Source organism: Aspergillus pseudonomiae (assembly GCF_009193645.1).
Source record: "Aspergillus pseudonomiae strain CBS 119388 unplaced genomic scaffold BDV37scaffold_9, whole genome shotgun sequence".
NCBI classification, from domain to species: domain Eukaryota; kingdom Fungi; phylum Ascomycota; class Eurotiomycetes; order Eurotiales; family Aspergillaceae; genus Aspergillus; species Aspergillus pseudonomiae.
Genome location: NW_022476001.1, coordinates 102,748 through 126,374, shown reverse-complemented (window position 1 = coordinate 126,374; position 23,627 = coordinate 102,748). Strand labels below are relative to the sequence as shown.

Below are 23,627 nucleotides of genomic sequence, written 5' to 3'. Positions count from 1 at the left end.
GGCGACCAGTCATAATGTAGGGATGTCTGCAAACCCCTGGACGAAGCTTGGCGCCGACAGCCATGTATAAACATGCCTACCGATTACTTAAGGTTATTTAAATGAAGTACGAATAAGAGTCAAAAGAGCACTGTACTCTGAGACAAGGGCCGGAGGCGGTCGTGTCTTAGATCCCTCGCATTCCAGAGCGTGGAGGGGAAATGAGATCGAAGCCATGGGTGCCACGCAACGATTGGAACCTGCAGCGGTGGCTGATCGGAAGGGATTCTGATTGCATGATCCTCGCACAAAGCCACAGGGCTGACAAATGAATTTGTTCAGGCTGTGGAGGAGGGAATATCGCACGTGGAAGGTGCATGAGACAGAAGAACCAGCAGCGCGACGGCCACAAGGGATGAAACAGTTTCATTGTAGTTTAACTCCCAGATGGCAGACGTTCCTGAGCCCCTTTCCATACCGTTATGACACATCATTGGCAGGATTTATCTCCCTTGTCCAGCCGCGGGGTAGAAAGAATGTGCCATGCAAGTCTAGACGGGCCGTCATTAGGCCCTGGAGCGAGTAGCGGGTTTGCTTCATTTCCCATGCCGGCATGTGGTTACCCGGCAGTGTTGCATTAATTTACCCGCTCTCGAATGGCCGTTCTTCCATGTAGCCTTCTTGTGAAACCCTTCTTATCCGACACACAATATCATGCAGGGGCACTGGGTATTATATCGTGGACTTTAGACAAGGTTCTCCCGATCATACCGCCGGAAGAGGTGATCAGATCACCTGCATGACACTCGCTTAGGGCTACTCACCTGATGGATAAGAATGCTTAGCCGCGACAACATGGCAACCCCCAGCGACTTGAATCCCGATGGTTTATCTGATTTTCGAATGCAACGCCGTTTGTCATGCCTTGCACATACACTAGCCAAGCAACCTTGTACACCATCGCTGACGCTTCGCAGGGCACACGAGAGCGGCGCCGCCCTGTAATTCCGTTTGAAACGTATCGCGTGCAAACCACCATCGTCGTCGACCTGGCCTGTCGAGTGTGCGTATCTCAGAACGATGCGAAGGTTACATTCTTCGGAAATTCATTGTCGTCTCACGGATGCAGCGGACTATTGAGATCGAAGAATGAAGCCAAGGAATGTATGTACAACTCAAGAAGGCCGGTCCTGAACACCCATGACAAACGCAGATGACACCCAATGTGCGCATTTAATAATACACTGACCCGTTTGCACACCAAGAACCTTTGTCAAAATCTGTATAATAAGGCCCAACACTCCCGGGTATTGAGTGGTACTCAACCTGAGCTCCAAGTCATTCAAGCCAGTTCGACATTACGTTTCATGATACCCCACCATGCCTTCTTCAAAGACTGTTGCTCTTTTCACACTTGGTCTGGCTTCTGTCAAAGGCGCGCTGGCCGCGTTGAACCTGAACAGCCCAAATAACATTGCCGTGTACTGGGGTAAGTATACGTGGCAAGCACGGAAGCTGTGGAACAACTAACATGATCTCTCAGGTCAGAATTCATATGGACAGGCCACCGGTCCATACGTTCAGCAGCGTCTGTCATATTATTGCAGGAGTAAGCCTGACTCCGCACCACGTAAAGCAGCAGTCGCTAACAGTTCTACCCACTTTGTGTACAGCAACGGACGCAGATGTACAGATCAAATAGACCTTGACCCTGTTGAGGATTTACTAACAGGACTAATAGGTATACCAACTCTCCTTCGTCACTAGGATCAACGGAGTTGGTGGTGTTCCTGAAGTCAATTTCGCAAATGCCGGCGACAACTGCACCGCGTTTCCAGGAACTCAGCTTCTAGACTGTCCACAGATTGCGTAGGTACGCACCAAACTATACTTAGTAGACAAGCTAACCAGAGCCTATGATCAGTGAGGACATCAAAGAATGCCAATCACTTGGACGGACAATCCTCCTTTCAATCGGAGGAGCCACCTACAACGAAGGCGGCTTTTCCAGCGAAGCAGCCGCAGTCGCCGGTGCCAAGATGATTTGGGAGACATTTGGACCGGTTTCCAATTCCTCTGCGAAACGACCCTTCGGAGATGCGGTGGTCGACGGGTTCGACTTCGACTTCGAGGCCGTTGTCAACAACATGCCGGCCTTTGGGAACCAGTTGCGGTCGTATTACGCCAGCGATACTTCAAAGAAATACTACACCACCGCTGCACCCCAGTGTCCCTACCCAGACGCTGCGGACGGCCCTATGCTCAATGGCGCTGTGTACTTCGACGCGATATGGATTCAGTTCTACAACAACTTCTGCGGACTTCAATCGTTTGTCCCCGGCAGCTCCACACAGAATAACTTCAACTTCGATGTTTGGGACAAATGGGCTCGTGAAACCTCTTTGAATAAAAACGCCAAAGTCTTTCTCGGTGTTCCTGGGAACCAAGGTGCGGCTGGCACCGGGTACCAGCCGATATCGAGGGTTAGCGAGATCATTCAGTATGTGAAAAACTTCAGCAGTTTTGGAGGCGCCATGATCTGGGATTCGAGTCAGGTGTACGCCAACAGCGGCTTTCTTTCAGGGCTCAGGTCCGCTTTGGGAGGTAGCAGCGCTGCTCCAACTACGACGACGAGCCCGACCACGACATCGACAACGACCTCACCTACCCCGACGACGACCACGACCCCATCTACAAGTACCACGCTGATCACCACCACGAAGTCCACCACAACCAGTCCAACGTCGGGCACGCCAACCGCTACACCCACCTCGACGGTGTGTCCGGTTGCTGGGCAGACATGCCCGACTAGCGGGTCGTTTTCTTGCAATGGCAGCCAATTTGGTATTTGCGACAATGGGCGCTGGGCGATGCAGCAATGTCCTGCTGGCCTTGTTTGTGCCCAGAGTGGTTCGGGTGTTTATTGTGACTTCCCTGGTTCGGCGGGTGTCGCACCTTGTTCTTGAGGTGCTATGCTGTGTGTGTGTACATCTTCTTTTCTGGAGCCTCGCAGTACATTTTCGTAGCAATTTCTGGAAATATTGAATGTCTTATATGAGGTAGCATTATGAACCACTCCTGTAAACTCAAATAGTCTCGGCCGTTGTGGCGTGACATTTATGATACGACGGTCTGTAGTTAATCCAAACTAGTACAGGTACTTTTATCCTCGAGGTATTTGTATATTCTTTCTAGCAGGGCGCTTCTCCCTGATGAATATAGGATTCCTACACTTAATAACTTCCATTTCTTTCTTCTTCGAACTTTACTTTTCTAATCTTTGTACCTAATTAGCTGTTGTTCACTTTCTTAGCGTCCCCTAGGCGACTTCATCCTGCCAGTAATTATAATAAAGGATACTGGTTACAGTCCAGTACTTAAGAAGCCGGGTATTTCCTGTCTCAGTACCAGAACTCCCGAGCGGTAGTTGGCTGATATTGACTCTCGATTACTTGAACACCTATATTCTTGGTGTTGCACTGTACTAGATACATCCACTGAAGCCGCCGAAGCAAGATTGAAGCAGAGCTGCAGAGCTTTCGGTGCGATAAACAGGGGTACTGGAAGGGTACAAACAATAACCCAAAACAGAGTGACATGTACTCCGCGAGTGTTTCTCAACTCGGGATTCGAGTTGCTTGACCCGTCCATTGAGCTTGACGAGGAGACGCTGCCCACATACCAGCCTGAGAAATACTACCCAGTCAACCAGGGCGAGATCCTCAATGACCGGTATCAAACTCTGGCCAAGATAGGGTACGGAGTAACCTCAACAGTTTGGCTTGCGAAAGACCTTGTGTAGGTGCAGATACCTCGCTTCACGCGATCCAGGACATAGTAATTCTAATATCATGGTAAAACAAAATAGCACACCAACCTATGTTGCTTTGAAAATTTACTTGACGGGCCAAAGTACAGACCACGAGCGAGAACTGGACATCTACAAGCACATGAATTTGGAGGAGTCAAAGCATCCAGGCAGAAACTTCATTCGCAAACTACTCGACCATTTCTATATTCAAGGCTCATATGGCTCTCACGTCTGCCTGGTTCACGACCCTCTCGGAACGAGCGCAGATCTTCTGGTGAAGATGTCTCCTGGGCAGGCAATGACCCTTGATACTATGAAGCCAGGTATCCGACAGCTACTTATTGCCTTAGATTTCCTGCATTCGCAGTGTCATATCATCCATACTGGTAATATACTCAAGTTCCCCGAGGAACTTATCTAATAGGCTTAACTCTGTCGCAGATCTTCAGCTGAAGAATTTACTTCTCCCCGAGACAGAGACAAGCTACTTTTCTCGGTTTAAAGAAGCTGAAGTCCGAGACCCATCGCCGAGAAAGGTGCTCAAAGATCGAACGATCTATAAGTCTTTGGGCTTCTTTCCCAGAGGTGGGCTGCCAATTCTCACTGATTTTGGCGAAGCTCGACTGGGCGACAAAGAGCACTCTGACGATATCATGCCGAATATGTACAGAGCCCCCGAAGTAATTTTGAGATCGAACTAGGGTCACCCGGTGGATATCTAGAGTATTGCCATGGTGGTGCGTAGGATTATTCACCCTTTGGCGTGACTAGAAAATGCTAATCTTCGGACCTCTGAAGGCCTGGGACATTGTTAGCCCCCGCACCCTCATCAATGGCAAGAACTCAGATGGCATATTTGATGATCGCGTCCATATGGCAGAGCTGGTTGCCCTGCTCGGCCCTCCACCACCAGAATTTCGGGAACAGAGACCCCTGAGTTCAGTCTTCTGGGATGAGTCGGGCAATTGGAAGGATGTCGCTCCGATTCCAAAAATTACTCTCGAGAGCCTCGCCGAGAAGGTTGAAGGGGAAGACAAGGAAGGGTTTTTGCGGTGGCTCCGCATGGCGTTGCAGTGGAACCCCAGAGACCGGCCGACGGCGTTGGAACTCTTATATGACGAGTGGCTTATGAAGGGGCTATAGTAACGGCACGAAGGGAGACTATCATCCACAATTCTCTATCTCTCTGACCTTGAGTCAGTCTAGTACCTCAGTCTCCACTTCAGGGGATTCCTAGCCGGCCCTCCCAAGATTTCGATCAACCATCCTGGATATATTGCGCCTGGGCGTTCTTAACTGTGCAAATGGCTCTTGCTTGGACCTTTTACATTGCGAGAGTCAAGCGCGATAAGGGTAAAATATGCTTCATACATAGTACAGGTTAAGCCGGGGGCAGTAAGAATAATGTCAGCTACCTAGGGCGGTAGGCTCGATGTACATACTTACTACCACGATGGCCACATCTCATGTCTTTTTTTTTATCTCTAGAGCATACCCGCGATGTATCTGCCAAGGCAGCCCCGTCTATCTCCCTCAGGTGAGGTAAAAGAAGGTGAATGATGGGAGAGAAAGCGGAAAAAGTGAAGTCAGGAGGGCAACACAAAGTGAATTACCACGTGAATCAAGATTAAAACTGCGGTTTCGATTACTTTCACTTCTCTCTCCTTCCTGAACCCACCCTAGATCTCTTTCCTCCTTTCTACCATCCACCCTCACTACTAGCACCTATCCTCTACCATCTCCTCTATCTGATCTCTCATTATCCCATCTGTTCAAGATCAAAGAGCACCCAGGCTCAACACGCAGTCATCGAGCCCCCTGCCTTGGAACCTGTCTATCCTCTCCATAGATCATTCGTGGTCACCTATAAGGCAAGTCGAGCTATCAGAAGTCTAATTTATTCTTTTTGGATTATACGGGTTGGCTAATTCACTCAAGTATCTCCTGGCCGATAAGGATTGGGACAAACCAGCTTTCAACAACTTTCTGACCGTCGCTCACGCATTTATCTGACGTGAAGATGCTGAGAATGAGGCCCGTCTAGATGTCTCCGCAGAATACGTAATAAAGAACGGAGACAACAGCTCGGGCTTGGGTCAGAAAGAAACAACTGTAAGTGTTCTACATCTATCTTACAGCTAATTATAGTAACCTTTATTTATTACAGTTTTCTAGGTCTGATGTGCAAGACTATACCAAGGACCACGCAGAATCATTCTTGGGTGAAGTCAAGTTCTACCTCACAGTGCTTTCAGACAAAGCTGGTGCTGCACCACACCAGACTTCAACGTGAAGTACACTATCCGGGTATGTTATATAGTTTTACATAAAGCTCGCCGTTGTACTATTCTTTCTCAAGACGTCTCTTGGCTATTCTACTTCCATTAATTCGGTTGAAAACGCGATTTGTCAGCTAACTAACTAAGACCTGGCCTTTGAACGCATTGATACGGCCAAGTCAAAGGGAGTCAAGCAAACACACGTGCCTGACAGTAATCTGGCCCAGGAAACCTCAGTAAGAAGGCGATCGTTCAGTGATTCCATGAAATATTGAGACAGCTGGCTAACCATTGGTAGACTCATACGCCTCCTGAGCATCCCACCTCTCCTGTCCATCTCCAGCCATCCTCCGCCACTACCCCATCGGCTGCAGAGCCTGCCACGCGAAGTTCGGCCTCTGTGTGCCTGCTAAGTTATACAATACGGGCTTTGTGGCTGAGTATGCCACACGATGTCCTCCCCACAACGAGTATGATGTCTTCAAACAGCTTTACGGAGTTCTTCCTTCTCTTGCTGGGATAATCAGCAAGTCGCAAACCCCAATATATGGCCTATGTGCTATCATCTTCTTTGTTTCTCATCTTTGTTATTCTATTTCCTGTGATTGGACGGCTGATGTACTGTATGCTAAGAGTATACGCCGACCATTCTTGTACTGGAGAAACATGGGACAAAATTGTCTCGACGAGATTGAAAACAACATGAATATTTAAGGAGCAATTCGACGCATTTATATGCTCGTTAAAAGGGTCTAGCTACGCTTCTGGTTATTTTACTTCGGACTCACCACACCTCGAAGAGCTTCGTCTTACATATTGACATTTTTGGGATGTTGTGCGCATAGATGTGTCGTGGCAAGAGGCAACGGGTTTGGAACCAAGTGTGGCAAAGGGAAGCTTTGTACTTACACATCATCTGGAGAGTGAGGAAACTAAAATCCTGGCAAAAGCACACGTTTGCCGTCCTAATCTACGATAGTAAAGTAGTGTTATTCATTCGTCATATGAAGCCAGCTGTCAATTGATATGACTTTCCATGTGATGAACATGGACCTATTGTATCATCGTAGATGGCAGAAGGTAAAGCTCCTACAAGAGTCCTTGTTTGGGGGTGAAGTTTAACTTCAGGATGACTTTATCCCATTTTGCTGTCGTTACAGCGAATTTCAAGGCGTCTTCAGAGGTTTCGCTAGCAGATTACTTGGAATTGCTGTAGGAGCGTACAGCGTGGCGATAGCGTAGGGAAAGTAGATCTCCATGATTTGGTTGCTTATTTTTGACAGACCGTCGGTGTGGAAGTGGTAAGTATGAGTAGTAGAATACATTCTTTCCCCTTAGAGAAGTTGGATATTTCTGCGCATGTCCTTGAGAGCGATTTCGAGTCTTTCGCTGAGAGTATCAGTGTTGGTAGACCTCAGTCTCCCAAGGGGAGTTGGTCACATCAAGCCGTTGCCTATCTCTTTGTCGCCCCATAGGGAACAGCAGCGTGTCAGATAAAATAAATCTACTGGGAATAATTATCGTGCCCTTCCGGGTAAACCATAGGCACGAGGACTTGGCAGAGTACGATAATCGATGATGGAGAGATATACTACACTAGGTGACCTGCCGATTCAACCTTGACCCAAATGGCGGAATATGGAACGTCGACAGAATGAAGTCATGCTGAATGTTCTGTTTCAATCGCTGTGAGATCGGTATATATAGCTTGAGCCGAGTCGACCTGTCGATGCCAACATTGCAGAATAATAGTTCCACAAACCAAGGAAGACACATCAGGAAATTGATGAGCCTCAAAGAGTTTCTCAACCTCATCGCTAATGACATCTTCATATGGATAGGAGCCGGTCATAATAAGATAGATTAAAGACCCTAGACTGAATATATCATCCCCAAATAGCGGGGGAGAATCCCAGTCATAACCAGGGTGTCGAAACCGTGTTGCCGAGGTGGCCGATGGTTCCGTACCACACAGAGAAGCACCACCAAAATCAGCAATCTTGATATTAAGATGTGAGTCGAGAAGGATGTTCCTTGGTGAGAGATCGCAGTGTGCAACTTGAAAGCTATGAAGCAGAATTAGCGCTTTGGTGGCCTGTATACTCCATCGGAGTTGATGTTGAAGTGTTATATCATGATGATTCTTTCGGATTTATCCCTTGAGACTTCCATTCTCCAGGTACTCCATCGTCAGACAGCAATTTTCTGCGTCCCAGTGAATTAACTTAGGCACATGTAGGTGTTCCCCAATTGTCGTATAAACCTTTGCCTCAAGACGCATATTTCGGCGGTGATCCTCCTCTTCCGCTTTACAAAATGGATTTGGAATTGGCGTTTGCATGACAGCATTGGACGATAAGCGTTGAATGATACCAGTCCCCCCCCCCAAGGCCAGAATTTTGCCCTTGGTGACATATAACTCCTCCGAGGTGTGTGTAGGGCCATGGCTTGATCAGGGACGCATATGTATGTTACATCATGAGGATATTGCTTTTGGGTAGGACTTCTTTCTAGTGCTAATGGTGTAACTGTGCCCTACAAATGGTGAGATATTTGACCATTTTGAGTTATGCGGGACTAACTGTTTCTGTTCTGGGTCTAACAGCATGACCGGAGTGCCCAATATCGTCCCTGCAAGTTTGTTGGTGTGCGGAGCTCACACTGGCGCAACGAGGCTGGTAAGTATCGGGGAAACGAGAAAGTAGAATGTGGACCATAATGGTTGAAGAAAAGGGCCTAATGAAAACATGACTAAACCGTCAGTCTTCCTGTAGGACATAATGGAGACGAGTGATAGCAGGAATAGCCATGAAAGCAGTATTGTTGAATTCAGCCTGGGGTCTCTTTCGATCTTAAAGATTAATTGTAGATGATGGGTTACAACCAAGTCACAGTGAGAAGGCGTCCAGTCATGTGATTTCAAAAGGTGTCAATTACAACCACTAGTATTACTATTCAGCAGAATACTACAAGGTGGTGGCGGGCGTTGGGCGGTGACAGACGTTAGCGGTACCTAAGCTCTACTTAATACTATGGATAAGTGTGAATCAGCCCACTTGCCCCTCCGTAAACCTCCATCTTGACCATTTCTGTTGCGCTCTCTACAAACCAAATGTCGGCAGCACACTGGGTTACTCCATACAACCTGGCTAGAAACCTCGACGTTGATCGTTGTGCTGCGCTGCATAATAAAATCTACCGGATAGGACGGAATGGCATGGGACAAAACTGTAGCCCAACACCAGGAGTAACATGGTGGGAGCACCATACGCCAACAGAGGAAGTCATAAAACACCTGAACCCAGATCTGGTTGCTTTCCTGAAACTAGCCTACATATTTCGAACAGATACGCGCGATAATATCTCATTCTTTTACTGGCTTGACGACCTGGCTCACCCACGTTTGCTGTTCACGACATGGGTTGAAGTCAACTACCCTCATCGGTTCGTCTGGCTGTACCAGCATAGCAGTTACAGCTCTGGAGATGAGGTGGGGATTGTGTAGGATCCATCATGTCCTGTTGAAAGCCAACTGTAGCTGACTAATGATAGATACGATCAAGAACGATCATTAGCAGCATTCATAGGCCACACCGATGATTTATACGGGATGTGTACATACGGATGGGGATTTAAGCCTTTAGAGATCATCCTTTCCGCCTATCTCGATATGATACGGGAAGGGAAGGTATCCACAACTGACCGTATCGCGCAAACCTGGGAAGGGCCACCAGACCCTATATCCCCATGGATTATGCGACCATACACCCAAGCAGATGTCGAAAAGGCCGTATCCGCAATGCAGGGGCTTGTGGCAGCCATAAAATCCAGATTACCTATCCACCCCTCGCTCTCGTCGAACACATGGTCTGACTTCGAGGCGGCTGCGGCCCATATCCCTTCTAATACATTCATTTTCGAGTTTTTGAAAGGAATCTCAACCGTGCAAATTCCCTTCCATTATCTTGCGCCTGGAATCCGGTTGCCCAGCCCTGCTGAATTTGGTAAACAACCGTTCCTCCCTTCCAACTTGTCAAAGGACCAGGACTACCCTCTCGAATCCCCGTTACTATTATTTTACACGGATGGAGCCCAAACCACAAAGCGCGGTATTCCTCTTCTCCCAGAATCACCAATGATTCCAACTACCCCAGCAGGATTGTATATGTCATCGATTCAGTATCCCTCTAATCGCGAGTTTTCTAATGGCTGCTACCTACTTCTGCCTTTTAATATTGGCCAGTATGGCTGGGCATGCACAAGCGACAACCAGCAGATGGGCGTGGATGCGTGTGATACTGTACCGAAACCGAAAGGTATGCATGATGATCTTTACCAGTCTGGATATAATGGCTTCGTGGATCTGCGGCATGTACAACTACACAAGGTACTACAGAATTGGGCATCAAACGTTGAAAACTGTCACTGGGAGGTTGGTGAGGATGGTGTAGTCGGTGGAATCGAAAGGTTCCAGGACGCCGATACTGAGGATCACTGGGAGAAGTACTGGGTACCACCGAGCTGGTAAAGGTTGATAATAATTGTCTTGTTGGTAGTAGTAAGAAAATGGGGACAATATATGGAGAAATACTATTTGCGGTAGCTCATAGTCGGAACTTATATTTGATATAAAACCGAATAAAAAGGCGTAGATTAAGTAAACGATAGTAGATAACGCTATCCAGCACTTACAATATTTGCCACTTTACCCATGACGGTATTCTGCTTTAAGTACAGGCACCGGAATAACAGTGGCCTTTGCCGCAATATTCCTCTGTGTTGCCACAGTATCCTGAAACTGAGCAACATTTTCCGAACTGTGTCCCTGTACATGTCTTATTCCCAGAAAAGCTAGGTCCACACTCCCCATTCACACTCGGACCACAGATGTCGTCGTCAAATTTTCCGGAGTAGCATTTACCGGGCCCGCAGAAGTCTGGTCCGCCACCGCAGTATCCATATATCGAACAGCATCTGGTTAAGCGTATTAGCGATTCGGTTTATGACATGGGACACATTGATACTATAGAGTCTACAACGCAAAGGGAAAAAAGAAAGTGGGAACAAATCGTACGAGCCAAATCTTGGATTGGTACAAGTGGTATAACCCCAGTCTGGACCACAAGTGCCATCTTTAGTGGCAGTATCACCCCCCTCATCACAGGCCCCCGACACGCAGTTGCCAGGGCTACAATACTCTGGAGTACTGCCGCAGTAACCGCCTATTGAGCAGCACCTAAAGAAATTTGATTGAGCTCTGCGCTTGTGATCATGAGCGGGTTGGGTAACGTACTTTCCGAATTTACTCCCTTCGCAGATAGAATTTTGATGTGCTGGTCCACATGTGCCATCTTGAGATATTCCGGTATTTGTCACGGGTGCGACGCAGATATCGTAGTTTAGCCAAAGGTTGGTACAATTGTCCCAAAGCTGTGTCGTCAAGTTCTTAGTCATGGTAATGTAGTTTTTTTGCATCACTCACGTAGTTATTCATGGACTGCAGATCTAACTGGGTTAGGCCACTGATCACACGATTAGTTATAGGGATAAAGGTCAGATATGCTGGAAGTTCTTACAAGCGAAGAGCTATTGTGTTACACTATTGCCATGATTAGGAGGTGAACTTGGACAAGGGTAAATGAAGACTTACTTCATCACCAGCGACAACCTTGTAGTACCGGCCACACTCAGTGATGGTACCGGCCCGGGTAGGTTCTGCTGGCGTTGCTAGAATGAACAGTTAATCAAAAAATACTTCTATCGAAGAAAACAGGATTTTCCCAATGCCGGTGCTAAAATAGGAGCCCGCAGTGGTTGGAGAATATATGACGCCCGAGGGCTTGAAATATCCTGCTGGTGGCCTAGTTTGGGAAAATCAGTCGAGAACTTAAGTTACAAAATACCAGTCTATTTCAATATTTACACACCCTTTACAAACTCTCTGAGCATTGGTGAGGAACCCACAGTCACCAAGAATAGTAGGGTTCCAGGCCAGGAGCTGTGTTAGCGTGACGGGGTTTTCTTTCGTAGAATGAGCGGCCGCTAAATCTTCACTGGAGAGCCATTAGAATAGGTAGTCCACTTAGTGTTCGGAAGAAGAGTTTCAAAAGAACACTTGTGACTTTTAGCTTACCAAGACGTCTTATCCCAAATGGTGTCAAGCTCACAGGGTTTAGGCAGGCATAAGGGTTCGGTGAAATGACATTCATCATGTTGGGTGGCGTGGACCACTGCTCCAGTGCTCACATTATACTTATCAGAGAGATCCCAGCAACCCAAAGGTGGGTCAACCGGTTGAATTAACTGGCCCGCACAACTTGATGTTGGCTTAACGGTTGCAGTGGTAGTAACTGGGGTCGCACTGGGCGATACGAGTAAGGTAGTCTTGTAGGTAGTGACAGGCAGGTTCGTGGAGCAATGCTTCTGCATGGAAGAATATTGCTGTAACAAATACTCTGTGTACTCACTTGATGGAAGAAGAGCAGACATCAAGCGCTGTCTCCACATCTTGATAAAGCAGTCACTGCATAACTATATGCTCCATCGGGAAATATTAGCAGGATATTCTCTCATTTATCAAGCATATGGTCCTACAAGTTGTTCCTCATACAAATTTGTCACATCCATCATGGCTGACGACATTTGAACTGTGGAGAAATTTGGATCCAAACACTCGGGGGGGTTGTCATTCTAGTTATCATGATAACATGTGTCTGGATCCCATCTACCAGTGTTTAGTCATAGAAGCCACTTGTAGGGGCTTGGTCAGCGATACCTAATATAGTCACTGCCCTCCCAATCTTGCGACTCGAGAAAGCAGAAGTTGGACGCACTGGATTTTAGCAGTACATTAGCGGTGTGTCTTCACAAGGGTGCTTGTATGTTGCTTCACTTACGTGTCTCGCAAACACACCAAGTCATGCCCTTCCTTCCATGCCGTCGGCACAATCTTCGCCAGCACCTTAAAGTCTGCGGCGTACACAGTCTCTCCTTCGCAGTCTTTCTCCACGGATGTTAGCCAGGAGGAGAGGGAGGCCGCACACTCCTGTGTACATAGCGTGGTGACATTTTTGGCTGCCCAATCTATTTACCAATTAGCAAGAGAGCCGAAGAACTGGTAACAAGTCCCTCAGAACTTGTGTTCGGGATGAAGGAATACTTGCAGTATTTGTCGGGACCAGATGCAGCCTTACTCCCGGTTTTGACATCGCAAAGGACCGTAGAGTTTCTTGCAGAGAGTGAGCTGCAACTCGCAAACACCGACTAACATGAGTAGCAACTGTGGGCCACAATAACTCACAATGACTGCAAACACTGATCTGAGAGCCCGAATGCTAGTTGGACGACTTGACTTTCTAGCCCCGCGTAAACATTGAAAGAGCCTTGTACTAGCTTTAACAAGCCGAGGCAAACCCAAAACCAAGGCCCCATGACCTCGGCCACTTTCGTACCATATACCATGGTTGAAGGGAGACTCCGTTATGTCTATGACGCTTGGGGAACTCTCCGAAGTGGGATGATTGCCAACATATACTCAACGACAGGTATGAAAGCCATGGTGAAGACCACAAAAAGGGGTGCCAAATGTAACGTATAATAGAAGCTTTTCTCCTGTGCAATCTTGACTCGAAATGAGATTTACGTAACTTTTACATAGATATTAACCCTTACTGGAGCTGGTTTCCCAATTCAATACTCCAACTCCTAAGAGTGGACCTCTTGATTGCAGCGCTTATACGCTCATCGTACCACCTTTAACGCTCTATTGATGCCAGTTTGACCCAATGTTACATTTTTTAATTGTCTAGTTTCCTTGGAAAATGAGCTACCTGTATCAGCAATCTACGAGGCCGAAAAGGCCGCTGACCTGGTCAAGATATATTCTGCTCCTCAGGATCCTATAGCAACTTCTGTATTGGTGGGCAACATTGCCGAAAACCAGGTAAATCAGCCCTACCGGCGGCGGTCATTTGAAAATGCCTCTCCGGTTGAGACGAATGCCGCAAAGCCGGACAGCACCATGATACAAAGACGGAAACGTCATTTCCAGAGGCATCAGGATCTTTCCCGACATCACCACTAACAGCTACTTCTGGTGGATGCACGTGATGGATATTTCACTGAGTTAGCAACAAATACGGATACCTCTCGATATTAGCGAACTCCATTTTGTATCGTGACTCTTATTATTTAGCCAACAAACCCTATCCTGTACTAGGTCAGTGCTAATTTATATCAGTTACTTAAAATACGAATTAGAAGCTATTAGTTAGGTACCAATAATTTCTGTTGATGGAAGTTTGGCAAGGACCTCACCCTTCCCTTACGCGTATTTTTTGAGGATTAAGGTCGAGGTTCTTGAGGTCGCGCAAACAGGATAAAGATAGATATATCAGGAGCTTGCAGTAGTATACAGAGCAGCTAGTGTACACAACCTGTGTTACTTCTTATTTTCTACCCACGTGTAGTGTTCTAGATGTGAGCTACCAATATCACATTGCTTGAGGTTCGTATCATATTTAAGCAGTTCCGACCACGTTCAGTCAGCTCATCCCAACTTCTTAAGTTATCAAAGCAAAAGAGCAAAAAGTAAAAGCGCTGCAGCAGTTGCATTGTGTCTTTGAACTTCACAGTATGACACTATGAATGTCTCAAGTATATTGTCTTGCCGATAGTGACCCGTCGTATTTGACCGTGCCCTCGTTAAGAGTTGGTCAGGTCATGGATCTTGAACCCAAACCCGACCCGATGCCAACTCCAATATCTCCGCTGATGCATTGATATGGCTAGTAAGTACAACTAGAATGTGACGACCTGTGAAGTTGACGACATAAACGACAGCTACTACGGCGGTTCCACCTCGATCTGCCAGGTTTCTCAGCCTGATACTGAAAGCGCAGCCGGTAGAACAGCAAGTATACGAGATATTTCTGGATATGTCACCAGTTCTAGTTGTCAACACCTGTTATGTGGGTATTCATATCTTCCATATCAACCACTCTGGTATCCGGGTAATCATGGGCTCGGTCGCAACCGTCGCATTCATAACCAGGAAGTAGATCAATGCAAGTTGGAATCCCATGGAGATAACGACACGTGGGCCCTTGACAGGTATAGTTCCTGACATACTATGATTCCGTGATTAGCACTGTTCCTTATTTTAAGCCCTCACACCAAATTACGAGGAGCTTACCTTGCAGATAAACAGCTGATCACACTTGGTGCCCATCAAGCGTTCATGTTCGCAGGGGTGGCCCAAAAGATGAGCTGGCCAGATCTGACGTAGAAGATCACCGTCGTATGCAGCATCAGCTTGAATGTTCCCATCGTGGGCTGCTATATTTCCTTGGCCGATAAGAACCCTGTCTTCGCTGGACGCGGTCTTAAAAATGTTCCCCCGGAATGCTGAAATGAATCTGGTCCTGTTTTGTGAGTAGCCAACAGCATATCACGTATGGTTCTGTTGTCCGAGCCGATTGACCGCGTTGTGGAGATCATAAAGCCACTCTTGGTGTTTTCGAAGGGTGGTGTCGCTCTCTCGCTCGTGCTCGGCCATAGCCGATTCCATTTCAGCGATTTTCGACTCTAACATATGTTAACTGCGGATATCACAGGCGATCCCTAGACCCATACTGTTTCCAATCCGCATGTCATCGTGCACCGTGTCAGAATACAGATCATCCGTTTCAGGGCACTCAGCCAGGGCTCTTTTGAAGCGAGCCTTCATCTCGGACTCTGAAGCTGTATTCAGCGTGGTTGTTACCACAACCGTGGACCTTTTGTCACTGTGTATGGCAATGTCATTATCCGTAACAGCTTGCGTTTTTGCGCGTTGCACTTGGGGCATGGCGATGATATGATAGTATATGTATGTGGTCGTGTTGACCTACAGTCAAAAGAAGCAGGTGAGAATAGTTGCGTGAAGCCCACAAGACAGAGTAACTCGTGCTCAAGAGGAGTACTCCGGGAAGGCGCTTTCAAGGAAGAAGAGTCCTATTCGAGTATATCGTAGAACCCACGACTAGTAGTATTGATGAGCTCCCTTCCCTCTTAATGGCGTAGATACTGCATGAATGGGGGAATGTCAAGATGAGTATGGATGGCCATCACTATGTCAGACATCCATATTTCTGCAAAAAAGGTCTAACCCACTTTTCATCTATTGCCCATGTATTTATTGCTTGATGGAAGTCCTGTACTAGCCATAAGCTTGACAAGGTGTGCAGAGTGTGATATCAAAGCGAGGTGAGAATACATGACCTTGGTAGTTGGAAAGGATCCTAGGTTTATATATGGCTCGGGATATATTCAACGCCCTGGTTCATTTTATTCATGGAAGTGATTTATGATTCACACACACAAATTCCCCAGCTAATATGACCTAGCCCCGTTCACCAATGTTGTGAAATACGGTCAGTATTCCTCTCGGATATTCAATCTTAGACGACGTTCAATATTGCGACATAAGAGGTATCAACGATGCTATCTTAGCCTAGATATATGTGGACTGAGCCATTCCCACAACTCAGGAGACAATTCCCAAACTTGCTTGTGGAAGCTCAAGGGCGTTCTGCTCGAGTTCAGTGATTATTTGATCCGGTCTTCACATTGGCATTCTTTCATCTATATACGCTACGGTAGATCAACAAGTATTCCCACATCACTGTCATATGATGGGAAGTACAGTAGCGAAGGGCGGTTCGAATCAACTGAATTGAACATACTCACGCCCTGTTGGCGATTACATCCGCCGCCTTCACTGCCATGGCATACAATGCGGCCTGGATATGGCCCGCGATTGGGGTGGGAATTACGCTGGCGTCGACAACCCGCAAGTTGGATATTCCATGCACTTGGAATCTGTTATCGACAACTTTACCCATTGAGCATGTTCCCATAGGGTGGTACGTAGAACTACCTTCGTTAGTGACGACCTTTTAGAAGAGCTAGGTGTATACGCACAATGCTCCATGCCGAACTCTAGCATCCAAGTACTCATCACTTGAGTTCAGGCTAATCGGCTCGAATCCATCTGGTGGGGTCTCCTGATCGATAAGTGACTTCCCTGAATCGGTCCCCAGAAATAACTGAGCGGCAGTGCGCAGCCCCGTGCGCCAGGCGTAGCGATCCACCTCGGTTGACAGGTAATTGGGGTCAATTACAGGTGGATCGGTCAGGTCTGTAGAACTGATGGTAACATGGCCTTTCGAAGTCGGCAATAGGCCAACGATGGTCATACATATGTGGGTGCCATCTAGGGGTACGACCGGGTCTGAAGGACTGCCAGCCGCGTACAGCACGATGTACTCTAGGAAGGATCGCTCGGCTTTCAGGAGAGGGTGGTCTGCTGATGGTGGACTCCCTTCGTCCGCTGTAATTGCCTCTACCAAGCCATCTTTGGGGATGCTGGTAGTGACAATCCAGTCTACGGGCACACCCTGTCCGAATTCAGGTTTGGCAAAGAGAGGATTGTCCGACCCAAGGGCATACCCTTTTGAAGGGTCTTTGAGCTTCCAGTACTGTGCGAACTCTAGATGGTCGTAGAGGTTTCGTCCAACGTTTGGGGCATCAACCACAGCCGAGATGTCATGCTGTGACAATATCTCTCCTGGGCCGATTCCAGAGAGCATCAAAAGCTGTGGAGTGCGGTATGCTCCGGCAGAGGCGATGATCTCCCTGCCGTAGTATTTCTCGCCGCTTATTGTTTCGATTCCGATGGCTTTCGGTGTACTATCTTCCGAGGTTATAAGAATACGCCTCACGAGTGTGTTGGTCATGACATGGACACCATCAAGTGGATAGGCAGCGCTAGCCAACTGACGGAGTCCATCACGGCGATTCTCTACAAGCTCTGCCCGGCCCTGAGGATTACCTCTGTTTCCATCCAAGCCTGGTAGGGCGCGGACATGGTTCTCGTCCCATGCCTGTGCTAGTGGCTCGCGCAGTGGATACTGGCGACCGGTTGAAGAGACCGAGGCGACATACAGCGGACCGTCAGATCCATGTTGCCTATCCGTTTGGCTTCCGTCGGTGTATTTCTCCGTCGCGATGAAATAGGGCAGCATAGAATCATAGCTGTAGCTTTCGTCCCCAACAATCTCAGCCCACCTGTCATAATCGCTACGATCACCACGGATCCATCCACCTGGGGAAGAATTGTCAGTCTAAGAATCCATGATCAGAAATAGCTGCACTTACAGTTGTTGATTGCGGTTCCCCCACCAAGGCATTTCCCCGCCGGGTTTCCAATCTTGCGACCCTCGAGATTCTTCTGAGGCGTCGTGACATATCCCCAGTCCAAATCACATCCGATGAGAAATGCTGTATTGTTTGCATACGGGATCAAAGTGTTGTCAGAGGCGTCAACACCGGCCTCGACCAGAAGAATATTCAATGACTTATTGGCATTATATAGTCGATTTGCAACGACGGAGCCTGCGAGGCCTCCACCCACGATTATGTAGTCGAAATGTACTGTGCTCATGTTGTATCATTACTTTGTCGGAAGGCTACAGGCTGGCGGGGTTTGATCTTGTTTATAATCGCTGCCAACATGAGGCTGTGCTTCGTACATGCATTAGCCTGGCGCTACTTCTAGGCTCAATGGCTCGTCTAGCACAACAATTCGTCAATGCCTCGTAACCGTCGGTGATCGCTGCTGATAATGAGGAGCACGCCGCCAATTATTACTGATCTTCATTTATGACACACGATACTCTCCAGTGGCGGTGCGACATATAAAGAATATGCCTGCAGACTGGCATTAATTTATCTAAGGTTATACCCTTCATGGACATATGCCCTATATGCTCTCCATTTGAGGCTGGCCCAATGAAATGGCTGTTTGGGGTTGGATCAGTCACCTGTCTGTACTTTCAAACATCAAGCCACAGATGGCCTCTGGGTTTATGCGCCCCGGATCGTGTGTGTGTAGTACCTAGAGAGTGTTCCTGCACAGCTACAGCCCACCTCCGTCCGCTCCCTTGAGTATTCTGTATCATACGTGTAACCTAATGCAGTGCGCACTTTCCTGTCATCGTCTCAATTTCCCCAGGGATCCCCGTTTTTAGTCTCATCTTATCTGACATAGCAACAAGTATTCCACAAAGCTCCATCGTCGCCTCAATCTCCTGAATATGATAAAACAGTACTGCTGATAAATTCTTAAACAATGTACTTCTTTGCAATGCTAACTAGACACGTTCACTCAATCCAATAATCAAATCTCATCATGATACCCCCCAGCATACCCTCCCAACCAAACCGCACCCAAAACAACCACCAGACCCAGTCCAACCCAGGAAAGAAGCGTTCCAACAGCCCCCCAGAAAGCCATATCGACATGCTCATTCAGCGCCTTCGCAGTATACTCCCTCGGCCACTCTTCCGCAGGAACCTCAACCCCCAGAAACGGACACAGCACATCCCACCCATCCCTCCCGACCTTCAACTCCAACCTCCTCTCCTGCGGAACAGCCTCCCTCACCTTCCGATAATGCTCATGAAACGCCTCCTCACACGCCCCCCTCTCGTAACAATTCCCACAAAAAACCCTCCAAACCAGCTCAGACATGCGATACAGCGGTCCAATCTGCTTCTTGTCGCAGTACTGCCAATACCGGAAGAACGGCATCCGGATGAACCGAAACAGCGTCTTGTCCATGGACACCCACCAGGAATCGAAGTCCCGGGTTGTCAGGATGACCTTTGCGTCCGGGTAGGCGTGGATGAGATCCTCCCAGAATATTGAGGCCGGGATGTCGAGGACGGCGTCGTAGGTGCCGATGAGTCGGTCGAATTCCTCGCGGCCATAACGGGGGATATTGTTCGGGTCCCGGTTGAAGAAGTTACAGTTCAGTGCTTCAATCCAGAGGTTGAAGTCTCGGGGCGGAGATTTGAAACATTCGGAGCCGTGGTACGGCGTGTAGCCCAGTTTGCGGAGGGCTACGACAAGGGCTGTGGGGATTTGTTAGTGTCTGTATAACTGGGGATATTACTGGGGGGACGTACAGTTTGTTCCGGTGCGAGTTAGGCCCAGGCAGAGGATGCGCATGGGCTTTGTGCGTGTGTTGGGCTCGTGGTCGATTAGTCGGGGCATTTTGTGGGGTTGTTTCTGAGACGTTGGTTCGGAGGGGGTGGCTTGATTTTGTTCGTCGGGGAGTTTTTGTTCAAGTTGTTTATCCCGGGAAGACTTGTTGGGTGGTTGCCGGGTAGAGGCATGCTCTAGTAGCATGAAATATAATTATGTGGCTGGACTTTGGGTGGAATATAAATTAGTGAAGCGGATAAGGTTCGATTTCGTCATCATTAAGAACCCCATCCACAGGAACATGCAGAACATGTATCCAGGAACCACCCAACTTTGGATAATTACCGTTGTATATTGGAGGGAATATGAGCAACGGTAGCTAGTTTATAGGAGATTACATGATTTTTCTAGTGTTTGAATAACTAGGTAGCTAGGAAAGCTCCACTCATGCGGCTGGGCTTTCTGCAGATCTATAGGAACACTAAGAATGGCATTGTTTTTCTTTCAACCAGGATCCAAGGCTACTAGCGATATATCCACCTTAGTATGAACACTCAACCCTATCGAATTATCCCATTTATGAACACAAGGAGATCCTCTCTGTATTGTGACTTCGCTGCAGCTGTTCCGGTTATATGTGTCTGGATTATTGAGAGAAGGGCATCCTGGTCAGATGATCTGTGGGTCAATGCCTTGAGCTTACCTTTATAAGTCGATTTAATGTGACTTCTCAGCCTTGTCAAATTAACTAGGGATGGGGCCCATCCCTAAATGCCGTTTCTCTTCGTATCTCTCTTCACACTTTCCTTCCTTTGGTTTTTTCTGTTTTCTTTTCTTCTATATTCTTTGTTTTCGTTTTTTTTTTTTGGGATATTCTCCTACACTAGCCGGTACCAATTATACTCCTCTCCATAATCCACACCTGGCTAGGTGAGATAGTTTGGCCTTCCGCAACTCAGCCCAGAAGTCGGACGAGTCTAAAGTAAATTTAATTGACTTTCGCCTTGTCTTCTCCAACTAAGTTCTTCTTTTGGAATATTGCAAAGTTACGGCTTGAGATCCTCTTCCAGCAAAAACTATGGGAGCTGAATCATCGCTCAGTGTTGCACCTTCTCCCCTTTCGCATGATCCGTATCTGGGTCTCACCATAATTGGGAATGGTATGACTGGGATTATTGTTCAGCTGGGGGAAGACCGCGCTGTTAAGAAAGCCAAGCAGTATCAGCCCGGGGACTTCCCAAACCGTGAGGATGTGGAATACATAAACGACATCAATCAGCAAACTCTAGAGAATGAAAGCCGGGTCTTTGAACGCCTGGGCAACTATCAAGGCATTATCCCCCATTTCCGAACATCCAAGTATGGAATTGAGTTAGCCCTAGCACAAGGAGATCTTGAATCCTATCTAGAAACCTATTCCGAGCGCGAGAACGCCCTGAAAACCACCTGGATGTGTTGTCTCATTGACACCTTCTCACACGTCCACTCTCGCCGAGTCTTTGTGGATGATATTGCTCTGCGCAATATCCTAGTCCTGGATGAGCAGCTTAAACTTGCAGATTTCGGACAATCCATCTTGTTGCCACTCGATGTCGATATTACTGCTGCAAATGAAAACGACTTGAATATTCAGATTGAGATCCTTCATCTTGGCTGGATTCTCTATTCCATTGCATCCTGGCGCGTCCATAAATACTATTTCTTCAATCCTAAGAACCCGGACCTAGTTTGGCCTGCACCAGACTCATTCCCACATCTTGACGGTGTTCTCTTTGGGCAAATAATCAAGAAGTGCTGGCGTGGTGAATATGCGACTATGGATGATGTGAAAGATGAGGCTCGCCAATTGCTCGCTAGTGACTAAAGTCATGCTGGTGCCGGTTCTCTTGCCTGGCTCGCTAGCACAATTAGATTCACCAAAGGACCTGCCATCTGGAGACGTGTTCCAAAAGATGGTGAGTACTTTCCCCTCCCCTGTATGACTTTTGCTTCTACTGTTCTGCGAAGTATACGTCATCCATTAACTCTTTTTATTAGAAGAGTTGTTTGCCGTTTTATTAAGAAACATTGGTCGGAGTTTAATAGACTCCTAAGCCAGGCTGTTATGTGTTCCTTCAGAAATGCCTTCATTATGTCGGTATAAAAAGAAGAGTGCCGAACACCATTTCCAATATGCAGGCATAATATTAGAGAGCGAGCCCTGAGTGCTCACTGTGATTTTGATTCGTATTTATATGGTCATTACCGCGAAAACTTGGTTTGAGGAGTCCCAGTTCAATAGAATTTCGTATTAGGGGGTAGACTCTCTCTCTGGTCATTTCTCTGGAGTTCGTGATAGTTAATATCTGGTATTGAAGGAAACGAAGGAAGACAAACCAAAACCTCCCCGAGATTTTCAACGAGATCGGCTTCATATTTGCAGTATTCTTTCTCACGGGATCCCATATCATCAAAAGTCATTGCGACATCAAAATCAATCCATACGATTCTACTACCAGACACAACCAGCATATTCTTCGGGTAAATATCATGATGGTGGACAAGAGCACTGTGGATCTTTTTGATACCATCAACCGTATACTGAAAGAGAGCTTCGGAATAATTCACGCAATTCAGTCGTTCGGCATTCGGTAAGTACTCGAGGAGAACCGCCCTCGGTTGGAATTGATCGTGGATGAAATGTGTAAGAGGTGGCGCAAAAGCGGACGGGTCAACACGATCGATATAGCTATAAAAGAATGGGGACAAAGCCGCGTTCGCACACGCCAAATTAATGGAGGTTACAATAGGCATTCAATTCACAGCGAAAGCGGTTTAGGTCGCGGCCCCTTTTACTGTATCCTGGGTCGCCATTATCGTGGAACTGACACGTCAGCGTCGCCCTGGAAGACCAAAAATTCGTACTCACGAGACTTCATAACACGCCTTTCTCCATATATCTGGACTTCATATATGGTTGAGGATTCTGAGAAGTTGATTGGCCGTTTTATGGTGATATCACTAGGATCCAGATCCAGTGAGTGATCACCCAGCAAGCTCATCGTCATTGTGCGAGCTATGGAGAGATGAAAGTGTTGGATGAAGGGAGTTTGGACAAGCTTGAGAGACATGCGAATCCTCTGGTTATATGATGACAACCAAGTCATGTGATAGATATGTAAGGGGTGTTGGACGCCTTTCGGTAATACTAGGACTGTGGTATCTTAGAATAATAACTAGGGTCTAGATTATAGTAAACACTGGTGCAGAACCAATGTCACCGTTCACGATCCTTGTGGCTTTAAGTTACCCCATACCCCCTAAGTCTGCTATTTCTATGTATAATTTTTCTGCCTTCATCCCCATATCTATAATCGTATAACATTATCGACTAATACCCTCTTCTCGACGTGTTGGCTACAGTGAATCCTTTCCTGTAAGTAATAAGCCCAGACTTTCTTCAGGCCCTCAACCAATCATAATAGAAATATCATGATATATTGTCGCTCCCATGGCAAAGAATGATATCCTGCTATCTAGTGAATGTACG

General features: G+C 47.2%; 9 protein-coding genes across 9 annotated transcripts; 3 read left to right on the top strand and 6 right to left on the bottom strand.

Moving 5' to 3' along the window:
- Window positions 1-1,359: 1,359 nt before the first annotated feature.
- Window positions 1,360-2,945, top strand: chi3 (putative class III chitinase; the record flags this gene model as incomplete). Its single annotated transcript, XM_032084257.1, has 4 exons — window positions 1,360-1,468; window positions 1,587-1,588; window positions 1,721-1,848; window positions 1,904-2,945. 4 exons carry the CDS (start codon window positions 1,360-1,362, stop codon window positions 2,943-2,945), a joined length of 1,281 nt encoding a protein of 426 aa, XP_031945064.1.
- A 4,784-nt stretch (window positions 2,946-7,729) lies between these two features.
- On the bottom strand, window positions 7,730-8,848 carry BDV37DRAFT_268895 (kinase-like domain-containing protein; the record flags this gene model as incomplete). Its single annotated transcript, XM_032084256.1, has 3 exons — window positions 7,730-8,171; window positions 8,253-8,516; window positions 8,730-8,848. 3 exons carry the CDS (start codon window positions 8,846-8,848, stop codon window positions 7,730-7,732), a joined length of 825 nt encoding a protein of 274 aa, XP_031945063.1.
- Window positions 8,849-9,181: 333 nt separating this feature from the next.
- BDV37DRAFT_279532 (uncharacterized protein) lies at window positions 9,182-10,597 on the top strand (the record flags this gene model as incomplete). The annotated part of the gene is made up of 2 exons (XM_032086351.1): window positions 9,182-9,570; window positions 9,622-10,597. The coding sequence occupies 2 exons, from the start codon at window positions 9,182-9,184 to the stop codon at window positions 10,595-10,597; spliced, it is 1,365 nt and encodes a 454-aa protein (XP_031945062.1).
- A 199-nt stretch (window positions 10,598-10,796) lies between these two features.
- BDV37DRAFT_297379 (carbohydrate-binding module family 18 protein) lies at window positions 10,797-13,530 on the bottom strand (the record flags this gene model as incomplete). The annotated part of the gene is made up of 15 exons (XM_032090315.1): window positions 10,797-11,043; window positions 11,144-11,305; window positions 11,363-11,499; window positions 11,552-11,591; window positions 11,646-11,668; window positions 11,720-11,796; window positions 11,857-11,930; window positions 11,997-12,122; window positions 12,203-12,600; window positions 12,664-12,716; window positions 12,777-12,793; window positions 12,845-12,901; window positions 12,966-13,152; window positions 13,206-13,297; window positions 13,370-13,530. 15 exons carry the CDS (start codon window positions 13,528-13,530, stop codon window positions 10,797-10,799), a joined length of 1,851 nt encoding a protein of 616 aa, XP_031945061.1.
- Window positions 13,531-15,017: 1,487 nt separating this feature from the next.
- Window positions 15,018-15,916, bottom strand: BDV37DRAFT_279530 (uncharacterized protein; the record flags this gene model as incomplete). Its single annotated transcript, XM_032086350.1, has 4 exons — window positions 15,018-15,197; window positions 15,263-15,485; window positions 15,522-15,654; window positions 15,703-15,916. 4 exons carry the CDS (start codon window positions 15,914-15,916, stop codon window positions 15,018-15,020), a joined length of 750 nt encoding a protein of 249 aa, XP_031945060.1.
- An 877-nt stretch (window positions 15,917-16,793) lies between these two features.
- On the bottom strand, window positions 16,794-18,553 carry BDV37DRAFT_297378 (GMC family oxidoreductase; the record flags this gene model as incomplete). Its single annotated transcript, XM_032090314.1, has 3 exons — window positions 16,794-16,983; window positions 17,032-18,214; window positions 18,268-18,553. The coding sequence occupies 3 exons, from the start codon at window positions 18,551-18,553 to the stop codon at window positions 16,794-16,796; spliced, it is 1,659 nt and encodes a 552-aa protein (XP_031945059.1).
- A 735-nt stretch (window positions 18,554-19,288) lies between these two features.
- On the bottom strand, window positions 19,289-20,122 carry BDV37DRAFT_268892 (sulfotransferase family protein; the record flags this gene model as incomplete). Its single annotated transcript, XM_032084255.1, has 2 exons — window positions 19,289-20,025; window positions 20,080-20,122. The coding sequence occupies 2 exons, from the start codon at window positions 20,120-20,122 to the stop codon at window positions 19,289-19,291; spliced, it is 780 nt and encodes a 259-aa protein (XP_031945058.1).
- Window positions 20,123-21,325: 1,203 nt separating this feature from the next.
- Window positions 21,326-21,985, top strand: BDV37DRAFT_240029 (uncharacterized protein; the record flags this gene model as incomplete). Its single annotated transcript, XM_032081028.1, has 1 exon — window positions 21,326-21,985. A coding segment is annotated over exon 1 (410 nt), but the record flags the coding sequence as incomplete, so codon positions are not given.
- Window positions 21,986-22,372: 387 nt separating this feature from the next.
- BDV37DRAFT_268890 (uncharacterized protein) lies at window positions 22,373-23,145 on the bottom strand (the record flags this gene model as incomplete). Its single annotated transcript, XM_032084254.1, has 2 exons — window positions 22,373-22,826; window positions 23,003-23,145. 2 exons carry the CDS (start codon window positions 23,143-23,145, stop codon window positions 22,373-22,375), a joined length of 597 nt encoding a protein of 198 aa, XP_031945056.1.
- Window positions 23,146-23,627: the final 482 nt, after the last annotated feature.